Source organism: Coffea arabica, chromosome 2c (assembly GCF_036785885.1).
Source record: "Coffea arabica cultivar ET-39 chromosome 2c, Coffea Arabica ET-39 HiFi, whole genome shotgun sequence".
NCBI classification, from domain to species: Eukaryota; Viridiplantae; Streptophyta; class Magnoliopsida; order Gentianales; family Rubiaceae; genus Coffea; species Coffea arabica.
In genome coordinates, this window is record NC_092312.1 from 16,248,604 (window position 1) to 16,266,805 (window position 18,202).

Genomic DNA, 18,202 nt, shown 5'->3' on the forward strand with positions numbered 1-18,202 from the left:
CTTTTTTTTTTTTTTAATTTTTGGGGTCAGAAAAGAAGGTTCAAAATTGAAACACATAAGAACAAAACGACAAGCATAATACATCAGCGACAGTGCTGTCACAGATTTAAAGCCGTTGTTTTGTCGTTCAATTGGTTCTGCGTTTTGCACACCATTTCCTGAACCTTTTTTCGGCTTTAACTTCCAACTTAGCGAACTTAAAGTGCCATCTATTTTGAAGTAACAATAATGTATGACTCCAAACTAATTGCATGATAAAAGCTGCAATCTTAAACTGAAGTTTTTTCTTTCTTTCTTTTAAGAAAACTTTTAAGAAAAGCAAATGTGACGGTTTATAACCCAATGCAGACGACCTCCGATCGTCGGTTGTAGTATAAAATTATTATCTTCCAGGCCGATAGCACTTTAAATCTCAGACACGCGAAAGACACAGATGTTAAACTTGGACTAGATAGCGACTCGACTAATCTACTGTTGAGTGTGTTTGAACAGGAGATTATTTGTCTAAATATATTTACTTACATCACCATTATAATTTTTAATACATTTTTTTATCTCACATACATCACATCACAAAAGTGCTACAGCAAAAAATATCTCAAATAATTTACAATCCAAATATCAGGAATTAATTGGTCGGATCAGTCAGACCGTTCTCAAAAACCCGCTGACGTCAACATGATGTTATAATTATTTTATATTTTTATAAGTTTTCGAAATATTGAAATTAAGTTTTTTATTATATCTGATCAATCATGAAAAATGTTCCAAAAATATTAGACTTGCAATCAAATATACACCTAATAATTATATATAAAAATGTGAATTCATAGTAAAAATATATCCATTCTCAAAAACTACTCGAGAAACTAAATTAAAACAAATTAATGCAAGTTAGAATCACTAATACTAAATTAAGGAGATCATAGGGATGAAAATATCTTGATTTAGAGATCATTTAGGAAAGTATGTGATTTTAATATTTACACTAAATGGGTGGCATTTTCTTATTTCTATTAATAAATGAAAATGTTACAATTTAGATAATTCAAATTATGTTTGGAGAAAGAAAAAAAAAAGTTTGAGAACCGGATCAATCAATCAAATCGAGTAACTGGTTTAATCAGTTTTTTTATGATTTTGACCAAAACAGTTTTATACTACAAATTAGTTGGGAAAAAAAATGCCGGCTCACGGTAGGACCGGTCAAACCGACTGATCCGATCTGGGTTTAATAATTACAAAGTCTACAGTCCCCGCGGGTAATCCGACTGATTCTATAACCTGGTAATTACCAATAGTTCTAGTGATCAACCCTCATACTATTTTGTTGTGTATTCTTGGGGCAAAACTGTACACAAATTTAGGGAATTAGTCTGGCCAAAAAATTGAGATACCCTTAAGTGAAAAAACAAATTTACGGAGTCTACAGACTCACGACACAAGTATACCAAAATAGCAAGGCCCTTTGTCGAAGGCACACCCCAAGAAAAAAAAAACAATAATTAACTTTTTATATACAGACAGTTTAGTAATTTTTTTTTACACTAACAATTTTGGATATATGTTACATGTGCATAATTTGAAATTTAAATTTGAATTCATATAATCTAATATAATCTAAACCTATTATAATAAAAAAAATTATACGCTGATAATTTATAAACAATACGATACAATATAATATAGATCCTCAAATTATTTGGACGCTTGTTCAACAGACTCAGACTCTCCAAAGTGACTTGTAAATCGGCTCGATTGTAAAAATTGGGGGGTTTATTATAATCTTATTAACAATATATATATATATATATATATATATATATGTATGTATGTGTGTGTATTAAACATAAAGATTCTTGTTCCTTTTCCTAACAGAATGAGTGCCGCGTAAGAACTGACTCACTTGTCACGAGTTCATGTCCAGATGGCTTTTTACTTTGACGAGAGATGCCATTATACTCGGTTGATATTAGCATGAAATATTCGAACAATAACTTAGCTGTATTATGGCATCGGAGCATGTACGTTTCCTAGAACAAGCATTTGGAATTTTAATCGAAAGCGCCAATTTATACCGTCTGGGATAACTGCCTCCAATACTAACCCAGAAAGCTTTTCCATATTGCAGTTATGCGTTCTGATGTAAGAATTTATCAGTTGATTCCCCGAAATTTTCCCAGGTGCCCATATGCCTATGCCTATGCCTATGCGTGCTGAAAATATTCTGCCGGCCTCATTTCATACTAAGCTATCAATATCATGCCTCAACTTTTTTTTGTCCCTTGTTTTTTTCACCCCATTCCATTTCCAGTTCAGGGTATGCCGCATTTATTCTTACGAATAATCATCATATTATCCCCGGCGTCACACCAAGTGGATATTTGTGCTTAGACTCAAAAAAAAAAAAAAAAAGAGGACTACATAATTGTTCATATATGTATATATACATACACATAATATAAAAACAAAAGTTTTTCTTTTTTTCCTTGAGGGAAAAAAATGATGCTAAAATAGGAGATATAGAACCATGTTATATTAAATTGTTCTTATTTAGATAAACATCATTCAGATATAGTCTTGTTATGGCTACGGATTTTAAGGTCCTACTAATTTCCAAAAAAGGAAAAATACATTAAAGAGCTGCAAGAAGAAGAGAGGAAGCGAGGGGAGTACACAGAGGTATTATAAGTTTCGAAGGAAACACTGTGCAAACTCTTCTTCCTCCCTCAAAGCCCTCTGCTGCCGAGCAATAAAAGCCTCCACAGTTCGTCGGAACTCTTCATTGCTCATTTCGTCCTCCTTATATGAACTACCCAACACCGCCGGCTTCTCCTCATTATCTACATGTCCCCTGCATTTAACCGTCGCCAACCGCCTCAGTTCTCGGCCAGCACACTCCTGCTGTTGCTGCTGCACCGCCCTCTTCAAGTTTTCCGACTGGCTCCTCTGAATCTTTACCTTCCTTTCCTTGGTATTATCACTACGGGAATTGTGTGCATCAGAACTCACTGCTACTTCTCTACCGACACAAGTGCTGCCACTCTGTTTCCTCTGTTTTTTACACGCAGTATTCTCTTCTTTATAAACACTTGGATTCTTTTCAGAATTAATTTTGACGTATTCGTCGTACAAATCTAGCTTGCTGTTGACTGTCGTGTCACCATTTTTCGCAGATGGATGCCCAGATTTGAGAAACAGGAGGAGGACTATGGCGTTGCCAAGGATGAATACCAACCCGGGACTCACCGCCGTGACCGAGAATCCCCTGAAATACTCACCCGAGAGCTTAAAAGCGACAGGAAGTTGGACTGTGAACCTGGAGACAATGATCAACAATATGCAGAACTCCATCAGGCGGAACATGGCCGTAATCTTGTGAAGCCTGCGGTGCCGTAGCTTGGCGTTTGCTTTCTCCATTTTGATTTTGTGGAAGTGGAAGGAATCCATTTCAGGACAGCTGAACTGTTTGTCACTCTGATCTTTAGTGGAGGTTTTGAGAATGATCTTTGTTTTTATTTAGGGGGGCTTCACTCGAAGGAGAATTCCTTTGAGGTCAAGAACTTGGCTAGAGCCAGTGGATTCAAGACACGGCAAACATGAATTATTGGGACCATATTGAAGCTGGAAGAAATACAGAGAGGATAACAGGACAAGTGTGATGTGGTAGAGAAACACAGAGAGTAAAATAAATGTGTGTTGCTTTTTATGGCCCTTGAATGAAATTATTGTGGTAATAATTATAATGGTTTCTCCACACTTGGCCTTCGGAGTTGGGAGTGGTTGTCACTTTGAAGACAAAAAATATCATTGTGGTAGTGCGGTATTTATAGGAACACAAAAAATAGATTCTTTGTTCCTTCTTTTTTTTTTTATTGTTCAATTATTATCATTTTCCCCCTTTATTGCTACTTTTACTATGGGGTATATCTTGCAGAAAGTCTAGCACAATAATTAAACGGCCACCGTTAGGAAAAAAAAAAAAAAATTAAACGGCCACGACTGGCTAACTGGTAGCTTTAGTTGGGTGGAGATTTTTTTTCTAGAAATGAATATTTGAATCAATTCTTGAGTTGATTCTAGCAGCTGGCTAAGGGTTTAATTAGGATTTTAAATATCTGCGTTGCTTGCATCTATTATCTATTTTGGATAAGAAAGTTGAAGCATTTAGTTCAAGCAGAGAGACAGGTAACCAATGTCTGATATGGAGACAAGCATCGGATTATGCTCATGGGGAAAAAGACATTGCCATGCGCCAAAGATACTTATCCCACGAAGGCAAACAAAAAAAAAAAAAAAAGAATATAGTTAGTAAATGCGGATGTGTGTAATACGATATATTATATGATACTTTTTTATTTAAACTATGATTAAAAGTTCGGCATGAAGTATGTGTTCGGCAAAATTATGCATATAAATTTGTAAGTGAATAGTATGAATATATTTGAAAGTTACCATGGTCTTCAAAGACTATACTACATTTATACTAATTTTAAACTTGTCTTTTGGTATGAGACGTAAAGTACATTAAATTTTTATCACCTCATTATTTAAATATGCATAAATATACGATTATTCTTATATATGTCACTTTTATTTTTTGTATATAACTTATAAGTATGTCATTATCCTTACTCAAAAAATTTAAAAAAAAAATCAAGTAAAATATGTTAAAAGTTCACTGCCTGCTATATACGGTTAATTGAAATGCATGAATATTTTTTTACAGTATTTTTGAAACGTATAAAATATGAAAGTTTTTCTGAACGATATGCATGAAAGTGTACTGTATACAAGCATTGACTGGCCAGGATACTAAATTTAGGACTTCTCTTTGAAAACGTGTATTCTTTTTCTTTTTTCTTTTTTTTTTGCCACGTCAATGTTATTCACCATTTCATTCAACTCGAAAAATATAATTTTGGAGGACGTAATGTAAATATAATTTTGGGTGATTTTTAATTATCACCTGCTAAGCAAAGTAATCTCAGCCAAAGACAATTTTAGCTAATTAATGAAAATCTGACGCAACTCCTTGAGAAACCCGCAATTATTATTATAAGGAGCTAATTACTGTAATGTTGCTACAATTTACAGTTAATGAAATGACAATTTGAGGTTGACATGTTCGCTACGCGTTTCCACGTGTTAATCCGATACCCAAGTGTTGCCATTGCATTGGAGCTGAATGTTGATCACCTCCTTGCTTACGAGCTAAGAAACGGACACGTGGCAGCTGCTTTCGCTTCACGAAGTCTACTTTCCGCCTTTGGGCTTATGAAGAAGGACTTTGAGTTGAGCCCACCACGCACAATTTCAGTTAGCTGGTAGTCCTCCTGTGAAGTTCTGTAGGTCCTCCTTAAGTTGTGTGGGACTCTTTTTGGTATGTTTTGAGTGTATTTTAACTTTTTTTTTATTAAATATCTATTGTCAAAAACAAAAACAAAAAACTTTTGCGAGGTCTTGTGAGAGTGTGTTTTTGAAAAAAAAGAATGAGTGCTCCCCTTAGGAGTTGTCGCATATCGAAGCTTAGTATGGGTAAGTAGCAAGACTTAAGAGGGATGGTGAAGTTCTGTGGGTTCCCTCTTAAGTTGAGTGAGACTCTCTTTAGTGTGCCCTGAGTGTAGTTTAGTTTTTCCCCTGTTAAATGCATATTGTCGAAAAAAGGTAGTCCACCTGTGCTGCGAGCGTGACTGCGTGAGGGAGAGACTTTAAAAAATCTCCATTTGTCTAAGATTCTTTAATTTCATTTCTTATTATTTTTATTAAGAGGGATGTTATGTATTGGCGAGACGAAATAAATCTCGAGAGTCCACGGGGACGCCAAACCTCTCTCCTCATCGCCTTAAGACTTGATGATAAAGCTTTAATAAAAAGGAGGAGGCAGCCCACAGTTGAGCTAAAACTGCTTGAGCTTCTAGTTTCCGTTTCCTTTTGGATCAACGGAGCTTTTAAAACCCTTTTTGAATATGAGAAAGCTCTGCCGCTTGACTTGCATTTGCCTTGGAGTCCCATTATTTTCATATATTGTTCTTTCGGTGAAGCAGAAGCACTTGTTTTTCTTCCTTTCCGTCTCAAAACGATCTCTAGTTCCGTAAGGCCAATTATTAAAACACTTGAGAAAGAAGTAGAGTCACTTGCGTGCAAAACACCTGCTCTTGCTCTTGGTAGGCAACTGCTTAGAGCAATTTTTTTTTTCTTTTTTTTTTTTTGGGAAAGCATCTTCAACAATTTTCTCCTACGCCTTGACATCTTTCTTCCTCGTGTCATTCTTCTTCTTATATCTCTACATATCAAAGGAGAAGCACTTGAGTTGGTAGGCAGGATTAGCGTGATGATGCACTAACAGTAATAAATGAAACTCAAAGAGTACAAAGTAATATTCAAGGATTAAGTCTTGAGAAAAGCAATAACGAAATGGTCTCTATAGCCGTCACTCTTCCACCAAGATTACGATGGAAGGGTAACCTCCAAACTTTTCTCCTAACAGCCGATGATACCGCCTCAGTTGACAGCTACCCAAATACAAATTAACATGGGGTTTCAGTCTTATTCAACTGTACTTTTTATTTGGTGAGTACAATATGGATAATACCTTACATAATCTCAGTGCACAAGAAGATAACTACTAAACACCTTATGCTGTTAACTGGTTACATAATCTTAGGACCGGTTTGATAACCCATTTCAGCACTTAAATTTAATGGATTCAGATCTTAATATATTCAGACCGTTTGATAACCAAAAATTGAACATCTGAGTAAATTAAGCTATTCACTTATCACTGAATGTGATGTGCGTTCAAATGTATTAGATTTTAATATTTAACAATTCAATAACTTAATAGATTCAGACTTCAATTTTATCAAATGCATCCTTAGCGTATAATACACTATTTGATTTAAATACATGTCATATATATATATATATATATATATATATAATTTAAAGTTCAAATTCAAATTTTATCATATGTATCCAGATGTACTAGTGTATATATTGACAGTGTATCAAAGAATATATTGACCGTGGTTAATTGTTTTGTTTTTTTTTTCCAATTGTATTTTGCTGTCCTTGATCGCAGAATCTGTTACACCACTGAAAGGCGGGTATGATTGTGTAAAGCACGAATCCAAGTAGGTGATTAAAGAAGTGGGTCCAGTGGGCAGGAAAAATTAGTGAATTATTGGGCTCTGTGGCAGGCGGCCCTTTCATTCCAAATGAGCCAGATCTCTGGGCTCCATTATGGTGGCCAGTCTAAATTATCCGAAAGTGGTTAGTTAATTAGATCCAAAAGTGGGAGACAAGCGCCTTTTTGAAGCAGCAACCACTTGTTCAATTATTATACCACCCCACCCCACCCCCCAAATTGCTTCAGGTCGATTCAGAATATCAATAATTATACAATGTTGCTTCTAAATCCAGAGTTGATGAAAAGTAAATCAATCTTTTCATTGATCTTAATGCATCTTTTTGATTCTAAAAGGCTACACAGAAGGATAAGGATGCACTCATTAACCTCAAATCTAGTTGGCTTTTGTTTATAAAGAAATAACCTCGTATGGTTGAGTTTGTTATTCTTCGGTTAATGGAAGATTAACACAGTCTAAGCCTTTTCTTTATATCGGCCGGTACCGAAGCTTTGTTTGAGGAGTGGTGGATGATTCGATGACACGACGGAGCTGATTAGATGGATTTGTTATACTTCAAAGATTGAATGACAAAAAGGGGATTCCACATTGAAAAATAGACCCGTATGCCCCCATCTCCATGAGGCGTATAGATGCTCTTCGCCTCATCTTTGTGCACGCGGTACAACCACGGCAAGGGGAAGCCAAAGATCCCCCGCCCCCTCCCTCTCTTTTGGCGAAGTCGTCTTTTCCTTGTGGAATAACAGTAGCAATAGTTTAAGCATATCACCGTTAATTTATCACACGCAAAAGTCCTCGTACCTGTGAACCGACTTTCCCATGTAACTCCTAATGAAACTGAGAAACACAGATGTTGATAGGATCCGCTTTTGCTGGTACTGATGGTAGTTTAATTTCGAGTCTTGCAAGATTATTGCCAATGGGCTTGATGAGAGAAGGGCAATGACAATGAGTGCAGACACTTGTGATGGCAACCAACGAACTGTCTTTGGTTCATATTTCGAAATGTGAGAGATTATGAATCGAATTATATAAAATTTTATTTGACAATTTTGTTCTTAAAAAATAATCACGTACAAGGCACGTGGTGGATTCTAACCAAAATTTAGTCGGAAGCTTAGGTAGGGATCAAATTTGATCAATGTGAATTTGTAAATGACATAAAATTACAGTTTTAAAAGTGAGTGATGAAAAAAGTCATCTTATAAACGTCTTTTATTCATATTCTGAAATCGAAACAATAAATGAGAGAACTCATTTTAGTTTGGAGGAGTCATTGAATTCATTTTATTAAAGTGTCAAACAGTTTGAAGCCCAAATTATAAGTGGGAAAGGAGAGCGAGCAAAATCTAAAAATTTCATTCCAAATGATTCATGAATTGGTCAACCAAACATCTGGTATGGGTATCGTTACCTTTGATACCCGTTTATTATGCCCTTTATATCCATTTACCAAACACTCCCTCAGAAATTCAACGAGTGGCCTTCGAATTTGGAGGGAAAAAAGAAGCGCAAGGGTTCGGCCTAATGAATTCATGAGCCCATTACGCTAATTGTTACCTAAGCAGCCCAAGTACAAGAACCCTTCAGATGTCCCAAAGATAAATTGAACCCGCGGCTTTTAACACGCCCTTAGTGACCCACTAACTGCTCTGCTAGGGGCGAGAACTTTCCAGCAGCCCGGAGAATCTTTATTAAGTAACCCACTGGGCTGATCGTTCAACGAATACTTGTTTCATTAGCCGATCGGCCCATCTCAAAACTGAAAGCCCTTTTAACATCCCAACACGACGCCGCTTAGCTCGAAGAGAAGCAAATAAAAGCCCCAAGCCCTAGCAGGTTTAAGATTTATTTGGCCGGTCTCTTCGCTTCTCTCCACTCTGTAGTCCTCCGCCGCTCCCAAGAAAAACCCTAGAACTCCTCCTCTCCTGCAATGGTTGGTCGTCCTTGTGCTCTGCTATTCTCCATATCTACTTGTCGAATTCGAGGTCTTTGATGGTGTATTTTGAATTGATTTTGTTGGTTTGTGGTTGTTTGCAGGCGCCGAAGAAGGATAAGGCCCCACCTCCGTCCTCCAAGCCAGCCAAGTCCGGTGGCGGGAAGCAGAAGAAGAAGAAGTGGAGCAAGGGGAAGCAAAAGGAGAAGGTCAACAACATGGTGCTCTTCGACAAGGCCACCTATGACAAGCTGCTGTCTGAGGCTCCTAAATACAAGCTTATTACCCCTTCTGTTCTTTCCGACCGTCTCAGGGTATTTTCGCCTACTCATTTTTTAGATTTACTTGCGATGTTTTAGTTTTATGGTAGCCTATGCTGGTTATTCTAGATTTGCCTTGACTTTCTTGTGCACGAGATTCTTACTGTTGTTAGGTTACTGGATAGTTATCCGTATCTACGACTGGAGCAGGAAATGAAGAAATGTTTATAGATGCTTAGTTTTCTTTTTTGTTCAACATGGGTAGCTATTCGTGATTTTGATGACTACTCACGGTTATGGTTGTTTCGATATAAATTGGATGGATGTGAGTGAGTCTACACGGCAAGATTGCTGTATTTTCTAAATTTACCTCTCTGGGAATTGGTTGGGATGATATTGACCTATGGAATAACTCTTCTCGTTGTGCACATAGCACAAACACTAGCCTGAAGCTCACAATATTCTTGACCTCTCAATTGAGTACTGTTTGGTTGATTTGCTGCTTACTTTGTGCTATGTATTTGTCCTGTATACCTATTAATGGGGAACTTGTAGAAGGGTTGTAGTGTTCGGTAGTAAATATAAGTGTCCCTGTCTGAGCTTACCTTCCGATTGTTCGCAACAACAAATCCATATTCATTAGGAAAAAGTTAAAATTCCCAGATCACGGTTTTGAGAAGTCCACTTTGTCCATTTTTTGAGTTGTCGGTGTTATGATTTAAAGATTAGTTCCTACTAAGTGGCTATTTTCTCAGAGCGTTTTGATGTTTCAGACAAAGGACTTGAGGTTTCTACCCAAGCATTTTAACAAGACACTGATATATTTTAGTCTTAATTCGTTGTTCACTCATTACTTTTTTTGATTTCCTTTTTTCTGCCTTGTTGATTTTTCTCAATCCCTTAATTTTCTGATGTGGTAAAATTTTCATTTGATTCTTCAGTTAAAGAGTTTTTCTATTAAATTTTTTCATTGAATAACCTTGCAGATTAGCGGATCACTTGCAAGGAAGGCTATCAGGGAACTGATGGCTAGAGGTTTGATCAGGATGGTCTCAGCTCATGCGAGCCAGCAGATATACACCAGAGCTACCAACACTTAGACAAGATTGCTCCTTCAACTTGCTTAGGAAGAGTTGAAATGTTTTTGGTTATGTTAGACTTGTGTCTGTCTTTGAAATAGTTCTATTCTTGTCTTCTATTAAATGCTGTGAGACGTATCTATTGTCCTACTTGAAGGATGTGATCACAATTTTAAGTTTGATACTGAATTTTTTTCTCAGGTTCATGGTTTATACCATTCTGTAGTTTATCATTGTTACTCTTTTGTTGACTCGGTTCCCATGGCTGGGTGGATGTCTTTGAAGTATTCAATCTTTGTCATGATGCAGTTTACAAGCCACAAAACCTGTTCCTGGGGTGTGTGTGATGTAATGCTACCTCTTCCTAGTTGAGGCATGTGTTCCTGGTATTTTGGTTTCTAGAAAGATAATTCTCGATTTGTGCAACAGAAATGGTACATGGAACTGGTGATTGGTGGGCGTTCGGCTGAAATTTGCATCGCTGGGTGATGGTTGTAGTTGGAACTACGGGTAATAATTTCAGAAGCCTCCTTTAAGTTTAATGGCAGTTGCACTGGCTCTCCTCAAGGTTTCAAGAATTTCAGAAACCTCTCTTAGAACACGGTCATGTTTTGAAATTCGGACTGGGTAGTGATTTTGTGGGGGTTAGGGAGATCAGGGTTGGATTCATTGAATAATGGGGATGTTTGTTATAAATATATTTAATTTCATAGTCATAAATGATTAAGTAAAATTAAAAACAGCTGGAATTGCAGTAGTGAAAAATTGAAACCGAAATTGAAGGTATCAAAATCACAACAGAGCCGGTTTCAATTCTACTACACTCCTATAAATATGGGAACTGCTCTCTCTCCGCTATAAAGGATGACTCCTTTTTTTGAAGGATAAAATGGAAAAATATTATTATTATGGGCGGTCTTCCTATTTATCAAACCGAGGCTGATCACAAATATCAATGCATTATTGAGGCGGGGACTTACCGCCTGTACACTGTACAGTGACGTGAGGTTCTTCCATTTGAACCGTCCACAAGGTTGCTGCATGCATGTGCAAGATCCAGTTTCGTTTACGAATCACGACTCGACTGCAAATTGCAAAGTGCTTCCAAAATTTTGTACAACAAACCGAAGGAAAAGATATCTGTAGTCACCACTTGATGGTACACCATACTAGTACTATTTAATTTCAGAATCCCACTATCTGATGTGAAACATACCAAGAATTGCCCTTGATATTAATTCCTGCTTAAATTTTGAACGATCCATGCCCTTTCAAGCGTTGCAGACAAAGATGGAAGTAATACCATACGGAATCCTCCAAAAGCAACGTGGGCTGTCCATTTCACGCACACCTAATATAGTTGAATTGCATCTCAAGAGCACATATAGATATAGATAGTTAAATTGGAGGGTATGTCGTTCCTAAACGTTTGATTAAATTATAGGTTGGAGTAGAAGGATTCCTAAAAGTTCTCCGTCTGTCGAAAAAAATTAGGTCGGAGTAGAAATTCAAGTATGTTGTGACAGAAGCGAGTGCTGTAGGGCCAAAAAGGACGAACGATCCCCCATTTTCAAATGTTCCGTACAGCTTCCAGGAGAGGAGAGTAGAGACAAATGGCTGCCTGGCTGAGACGTTTCTAGACGGTCCTCCGTTGTGCTCTAGACAACCAAACTAGTGCAGTCACACACAGAGCAGCACTAGTTGGAAGTTACACACACATACAGCAGCATTATTCTGCGTTTCTTTCCGTGGGAGAAAAAAAGAAAATTCTGAAGGGGCACTCAAATTATTATATTATATTAGTCATGTTGTTTGTTGTCTTTGATCTTCTACAGTCGTAGTCAGTAGATAGGGGCAACTATATATATATATATATTTGTATGAAGATTAACGTCAAAACAACTATTGATTTGTCACGCTTCGAAAGTGCTGGAGAGCTGATGGGTTCAATTTGCAAATGGGCCAAGGTGATAGCTCTCCGGCTCCTCAACCTCTACCGTCGAATACAGCTTATTGCTGGTTGACAAAAAATGGTTAGGGCCCTTTAGAAAAAGCAAGATATCTTTTTTTTTTTTTTTTTTTTTAAAGTGATTAGTGTAAAATACAAGAAGGATTTTGGTATATACCGAATGATAAAATGATGATTCAAGGAATGTTAGCCGCAAATGGTGACCCCCCCACCCCACCCCACCCCACAATTTGAGCTCTGCACCATGCCATGCCGCCTCAAATCAGCAAATTCACAGTCCCCCTTTCGTTTCATGAATTCCATTAGTCACCCGCTAAAGCAAAAACAACACAGTAAATCAGCAACATCTAGTGATGCAGACAAGTGTTCGGCCTGTATGGGAGTCCTGTTGGATTTTTGCTGAAGTACCCTAGGGAAGTGTGACTGTTGCAGAAACCAGATCAGCAGAAACAATACAGCCAATTGATCATCGTAATAATGCATCCAATAATCCCCTATTAATTAATGGGTGTGACACAGAGAGAGAGTCATGGTCGTACATGTTATCACTATGATATTTGATTGCAATTATATATTTATATATATTATATTTTGTTTTCTGGGTGTGCTTGCTGGGGATATAAAAACCAAAGATTGCCAGATTTCTCGTGAAAGCTCACATGCCAGTGAAAGCCCACTAGCCAGCAGCCCTTCGATATCGCAATTCAACAAACATTCACGCATTTCCTCCTCCTTGATCAGTCCTTCGGTTTTCAAACTCCTCCATCACCTCCCAATCAACTTTTATTTGTATTACTGCATAACTAACGGCTTTTCGCTAGAATCTTGGCCACTAACTTCCAAGTACTGGGAATTCGGATTCTCGTAGTCGTTTGATCTTTTTTTTTTTCTTGATCAGGGATTGGGCCAATTGTCTTGCTTTTGCACCTGATTTCCATGTAAGGCCCTTCATTAATGTGAAAGATTCATTTTTTTAGCTTTTCTCGTTGTAGACGCTCTATCCTTGCGGGAGTTATTAGTGGTAAGAGTATTATATTGGATAAGAAAAATGGTAACTTTGATTAAGGGTCACATTTGGCTGTCTCCACTCGTTAATTAGCACATAGTACTAGAATCTTTATGTGATTTATACTTTACTTGGTTACTTAGATTGCTTCTGTCACTTTACTGGGACTAGAGATAGCTCTCTTGCTTCTTCACCTGTGATCCTTCTTACTAATTTTTTCTTTTGGGTTCAATCGCAAGCTACTGATTCGAGTAATTCTGGGTTGGTTGTGGTAGTGAGACAAGCATGGTGATGGATACTGGCTTTGCAACAATGAAAGCCACTGCCCACTTGGCAACAGTAAATGGAGAAAATGGAATTTGGGGGGAGAGGGTCAAAGGCAGCCTAAATGGCAATTTTTGGGTTAATCAGTTGGCAAAAAGCTTAAAACTTGACTACGAAAAGAAACAGAAATTTAAACCTGGGGCTGCTTTCTCGGTCATCACCAGAGAAACTGGAAAAGAGACTCTGGTAAGTTCATTTTAGAGAATTTGTTTTTGGAGATTTTTGCTTGTTGATCCATCAGCCTTGAAGAATAAGTGAATAACTAGGTTCAAATGGTTCTAGTAAACTTGGAAGCGCTGCATGATATGTTTTTTGATGTTACCACAGTTTCGTTGATGTGCTGTTATAATTTTCTTGATATGCCTGTTGGATCTGTGATTCAGACCATAGAAGCACCACGTTTTGAGAGACGGAGGGCGGACCCTAAGAATGTGGCTGCTATCATACTAGGAGGAGGTGCTGGGACTCAACTTTTCCCTCTGACGAGCAGAACTGCAACTCCTGCTGTAAGATCATAATTCTGGTCTCTTGTGCCTGTTTAAGTATCTGGTTTTCTAGTTATTTGATAAAAATAGATTTACCTTGCAATTTGTGTTATACTGTTCTTTTCAGAATGTATTAATTTTGTTATGTCACGTTGGTTTCAGGTCCCAGTTGGAGGATGCTATAGACTTATAGACATTCCAATGAGTAACTGCATCAATAGTGGCATTAACAAGATTTTCGTGCTGACTCAATTCAACTCTGCTTCACTGAATCGTCATATCGCTCGAACCTATCATGGAAATGGTGTGAACTTTGGAGATGGATTTGTAGAGGTAGGAATCTGTTATTGTTGTATTCCTTTGTCATTTATTAAACTAAGTTCCAATATAGTAATTGAACTTTGATGCAATAATTGAAAAGAAACTAAGGCCTTGATAATTGAGGTACAAGAGAAGCTAGAGTGAAATAGGGACGGGACTCAAAACTCTCTGTAAGATAATTGTTTAGATCCGCTGAATTAGTATGCAGAAAGAAAGAAAAGGTTATACCTCTTCCTTCAAAACGTGTTTTTTTATATAGAACTTAATGTGGAGTGGAGTATTTGGTAACTTTGTATCAAACAGGTTCTGGCAGCAACACAAACTTCAGGGGAAGCAGGAATGAAGTGGTTCCAAGGAACTGCAGACGCTGTTCGCCAATTTCTATGGATGTTTGAGGTCAGTGCTTCTTTTTGCAGGTCCAGGATGCTATTTCACTTTGATCCATATAAGATCTAACTCAATAGTATCTCAGCAAATCATCTACTCTGCTTTTATCGGCTTCATATTGTTATTAGTTTACATGGATATCTACTATTTTCTATCATAATTTTATAATACTAGAAATGCTTTTTCATTTACTTAAATTTAAATCTCATAGGATGCAAGGAACAAGGACATTGATAACATACTCATTTTGTCTGGAGATCAACTTTACCGGATGGACTACATGGACTTTGTGCAGGTCTGTTCATCGTAAACTATTGTTTTTGGATACTTGTGTACCTAATATTTAAATGTGTCATTAATGCTTCAGATCCTTTGACAGAATCATGTTGATCGGAATGCTGATATCACACTTTCATGTGTCCCAGTTGGTGAGAGGTCTGTTAGAAAGCTTTACTTGTCAATCAACAACTCGCTTTAAATCATGTTCTACCTGCTACTTGCTATTTCAGTTGTTCTTACTATTGGATTCCTTTACCAAAATTGAGAGAAACTTCCTATTGGATTTCATGAATGCCGGTTTTCAATGTGATGGGAGAGGGAGGAGTCAACAATTGACGAGAAATTTTCTTTTAGATATTTTGTAGATTCAAATGTATTTTTGGGTTGTAATTAGATTTGAAAATCTTATCTATTTCACATCAAATGGTTTTGCTTGGCAGCCGTGCTTCAGAATTTGGACTTGTGAAGATTGACAGCAGAGGCAAAGTGGTCCAGTTTTCTGAAAAACCCAAAGGTTCTGATCTGAAGGCAATGGTGAGCATGTGAATTGATAAACCTGCTTTCTGATCTGAAATTTCTTTTTTCTTTTGCAAAAGGTTGTTTTTCAAGTTCAAGCCTAATTCTTTGTGAAATTTATCTGCCAGTTCTGCAGCTACTAATCCAAACATCATAGCTAAAAGAGACTTTTTGTTTGCAACTTACCCCTTGTATTTTTAGATACGCCGCAAAAGCTGCTGCTTACTTTAGTAGCTATTATACATGGGTAACTATTATTTCCTTAACTCATTTTTTTGGAGGCACTCGAGGTTTCAAAAGCTAAATTAAAAGATGTGAAAAGTATAAGATACACACCTCTGTTCGTGAAAGCCGTCAATTCAAATTGTCAGGCTATTTCAATATACAACTGTTTTTTAATTTTTTGTCTTTCACTGCAGCATGTGGATACTACCATCCTGGGTTTGTCTCCACAAGAAGCATTCAAATCTCCTTATATTGCTTCGATGGGAGTTTATGTATTTAAGACAGAGGTACTGCTGCAGCTTTTGAAATGGAGGTATCCTACATCGAATGACTTTGGATCTGAAATCATACCTTCAGTTGTTAAGGAGCGTAATGTCAGAGTAAGCCAACTAACTTCAAATTTTGCTCTCTGCATATAAGTAACCAACCACGTTTGACTTTTTGTCTTCAGAAAAATACCCATCCATGACAATGGGCATCATTTTTACAGGCTTATATATTCAGAGACTACTGGGAGGATATAGGAACAATTAAATCTTTCTATGAATCTAACTTAGCCCTGACAGATGAGGTTTGTCTGTTTGTCTTTCTCTTGCCTCTTTCACAAGTATTTAAGTCATTTTGAAATCTAAATTTCTGTTTGTGATTTCAATGTTTTGATACATCCCAAAATATTTGTTTGAAGAGATTGAATTCATGCCTGGGCCCAAATGGAAATCGGAAATTAGCTCTTCATATGTCTTTGCATATGCTTCTGAAAGATTTAAGAAAATGTTTCAATTGCAGTCCGCGAAGTTTCAATTTTATGACCCAAAGACACCTTTCTTCACATCTCCCCGATTCTTGCCTCCAACCAAGATAGATAAATGCCAGGTAATCTTGTGTATTTGAGCATGACTAACTATAGTTTATGACTTTATGCATCTGGTATCTGATAACTCAAAAACATTTCGCAGATTATGGATTCAATAATCTCACATGGATGCTTCTTGAGAGAGTGTACTGTTGAACATTCTATTGTGGGTGAAAGATCGCGTTTAGATTATGGTGTGGAACTGAAGGTTTGATTAATGCTCAGCTACTATGATCATGATGCTTATTCATGGCAAACTGGTGACAACAAATATAGACTGGTTTGGTACTTGGTAATAAATCATCATTTCAACTGCCTTTTACAGGATACCTTCATGATGGGGGCTGACTATTACCAAACTGAGTCAGAAATAGCTTCTCTCCTTGCCGAAGGGAAAGTACCCATCGGTATTGGACAGAATACAAAAATCAGGTATGTTGACATTTTGTAAGTTCAGTTACTATCATGACATAATTCCTCGCTCAATCCTGACACATCTTACTCGGCAAACATGCATGCAGGAATTGCATAATTGACAAGAATGCAAAGATTGGGAAGGATGTGGCCATCCTGAATAAAGATGTAAGCTTAAGCATCTTTTGCTTGCTGGACTAAGTATCAATTCCCAATTTTTGGTATAATAATAAAAATAGACTAATCCAAGGAAATATCATCTACGCATTCTACGAATCCTCAGGGTGTTCAAGAAGCAGACCGACCTGAAGAAGGGTTCTACATTCGGGCAGGCATCACTGTAATACTGGAGAAAGCAACAATTAATGATCGTACGGTGATATGATATGATCTCTTGCATCTATGGGGTGCTTGGAAGTTGGTGATGGGCAAGAACCTAGAGATATGACGATTGAACCACCCTTTTTGCGGTGATACCCATTGCAACCGGTGGTTCCAGTAAGGAGCTCCAGGGAGCATGAATCGCAACATCTATAGCCTATGTCTAAGGAGCCGATGCTTTGTTAGTGTGTTAGTCCATAATAAAACTGGGCTGAGCTTTCCAGTTGCCGCCTCCTGTTTTGCTCGTAGTTTTGCTTATTATACGTAGGATTAATCAATCACTCTTCTTCTGTAACATATCAACACGACGGTAACTGCGCAATCATCTCTTGTGCGATTACCTTTTTTGGGTGCGAGAATACAGTTATGGATCCATGTACATACCCTGAACCACGCCAGAGTTACGCTTATAAAGTTTCATTTATCTGAGAAAAGAAATACTCAAAGACTCGAGAGACTTGCAAGAACTGTCATAGTGCTGTAAAAATTTCTTAATCTGTAAGAAGTTCTGCTCGTTAAAATCAGTCATGAGGCCAGGACAGGGCATCACCAGAAGCATCCCGCGGCACTTTTACAACAAATGGGCTGGGAAATTACATGATCTTTAACGTGAGCA

General features: G+C 37.4%; 3 protein-coding genes across 4 annotated transcripts; 2 read left to right on the forward strand and 1 right to left on the reverse strand.

The window, feature by feature from the left end:
- Positions 1–2,521: 2,521 nt before the first annotated feature.
- Positions 2,522–3,824, reverse strand: LOC113726291 (uncharacterized). Its single transcript, XM_027249923.2, has one exon. It carries the CDS (start codon positions 3,448–3,450, stop codon positions 2,686–2,688), a length of 765 nt encoding a protein of 254 aa, XP_027105724.2. The 5' UTR covers positions 3,451–3,824; the 3' UTR covers positions 2,522–2,685.
- A 5,120-nt stretch (positions 3,825–8,944) lies between these two features.
- Positions 8,945–10,626, forward strand: LOC113726292 (small ribosomal subunit protein eS25). Its single transcript, XM_027249925.2, has 3 exons — positions 8,945–9,087; positions 9,192–9,401; positions 10,334–10,626. The coding sequence occupies exons 1-3, from the start codon at positions 9,085–9,087 to the stop codon at positions 10,445–10,447; spliced, it is 327 nt and encodes a 108-aa protein (XP_027105726.1). The 5' UTR covers positions 8,945–9,084; the 3' UTR covers positions 10,448–10,626.
- A 1,742-nt stretch (positions 10,627–12,368) lies between these two features.
- On the forward strand, positions 12,369–17,976 carry LOC113723987 (glucose-1-phosphate adenylyltransferase large subunit 1-like). 2 transcript variants are annotated; one of them, XM_072074617.1, is made up of 16 exons: positions 12,369–12,459; positions 13,294–13,333; positions 13,677–13,911; positions 14,109–14,231; positions 14,373–14,543; positions 14,835–14,927; positions 15,130–15,213; positions 15,298–15,353; positions 15,638–15,731; positions 16,133–16,318; positions 16,429–16,509; positions 16,725–16,811; positions 16,895–16,999; positions 17,117–17,223; positions 17,313–17,373; positions 17,489–17,976. In XM_072074617.1, exons 1-16 carry the CDS (start codon positions 12,384–12,386, stop codon positions 17,588–17,590), a joined length of 1,701 nt encoding a protein of 566 aa, XP_071930718.1. In that variant the 5' UTR covers positions 12,369–12,383; the 3' UTR covers positions 17,591–17,976. The 2 variants fall into 2 exon arrangements, with proteins under 2 accessions (XP_071930718.1, XP_071930719.1); XM_072074618.1 differs by lacking the exon at positions 12,369–12,459 and having other exon boundaries at positions 12,956–13,333; positions 13,641–13,911.
- The last annotated feature ends 226 nt before the right edge of the window (positions 17,977–18,202 follow it).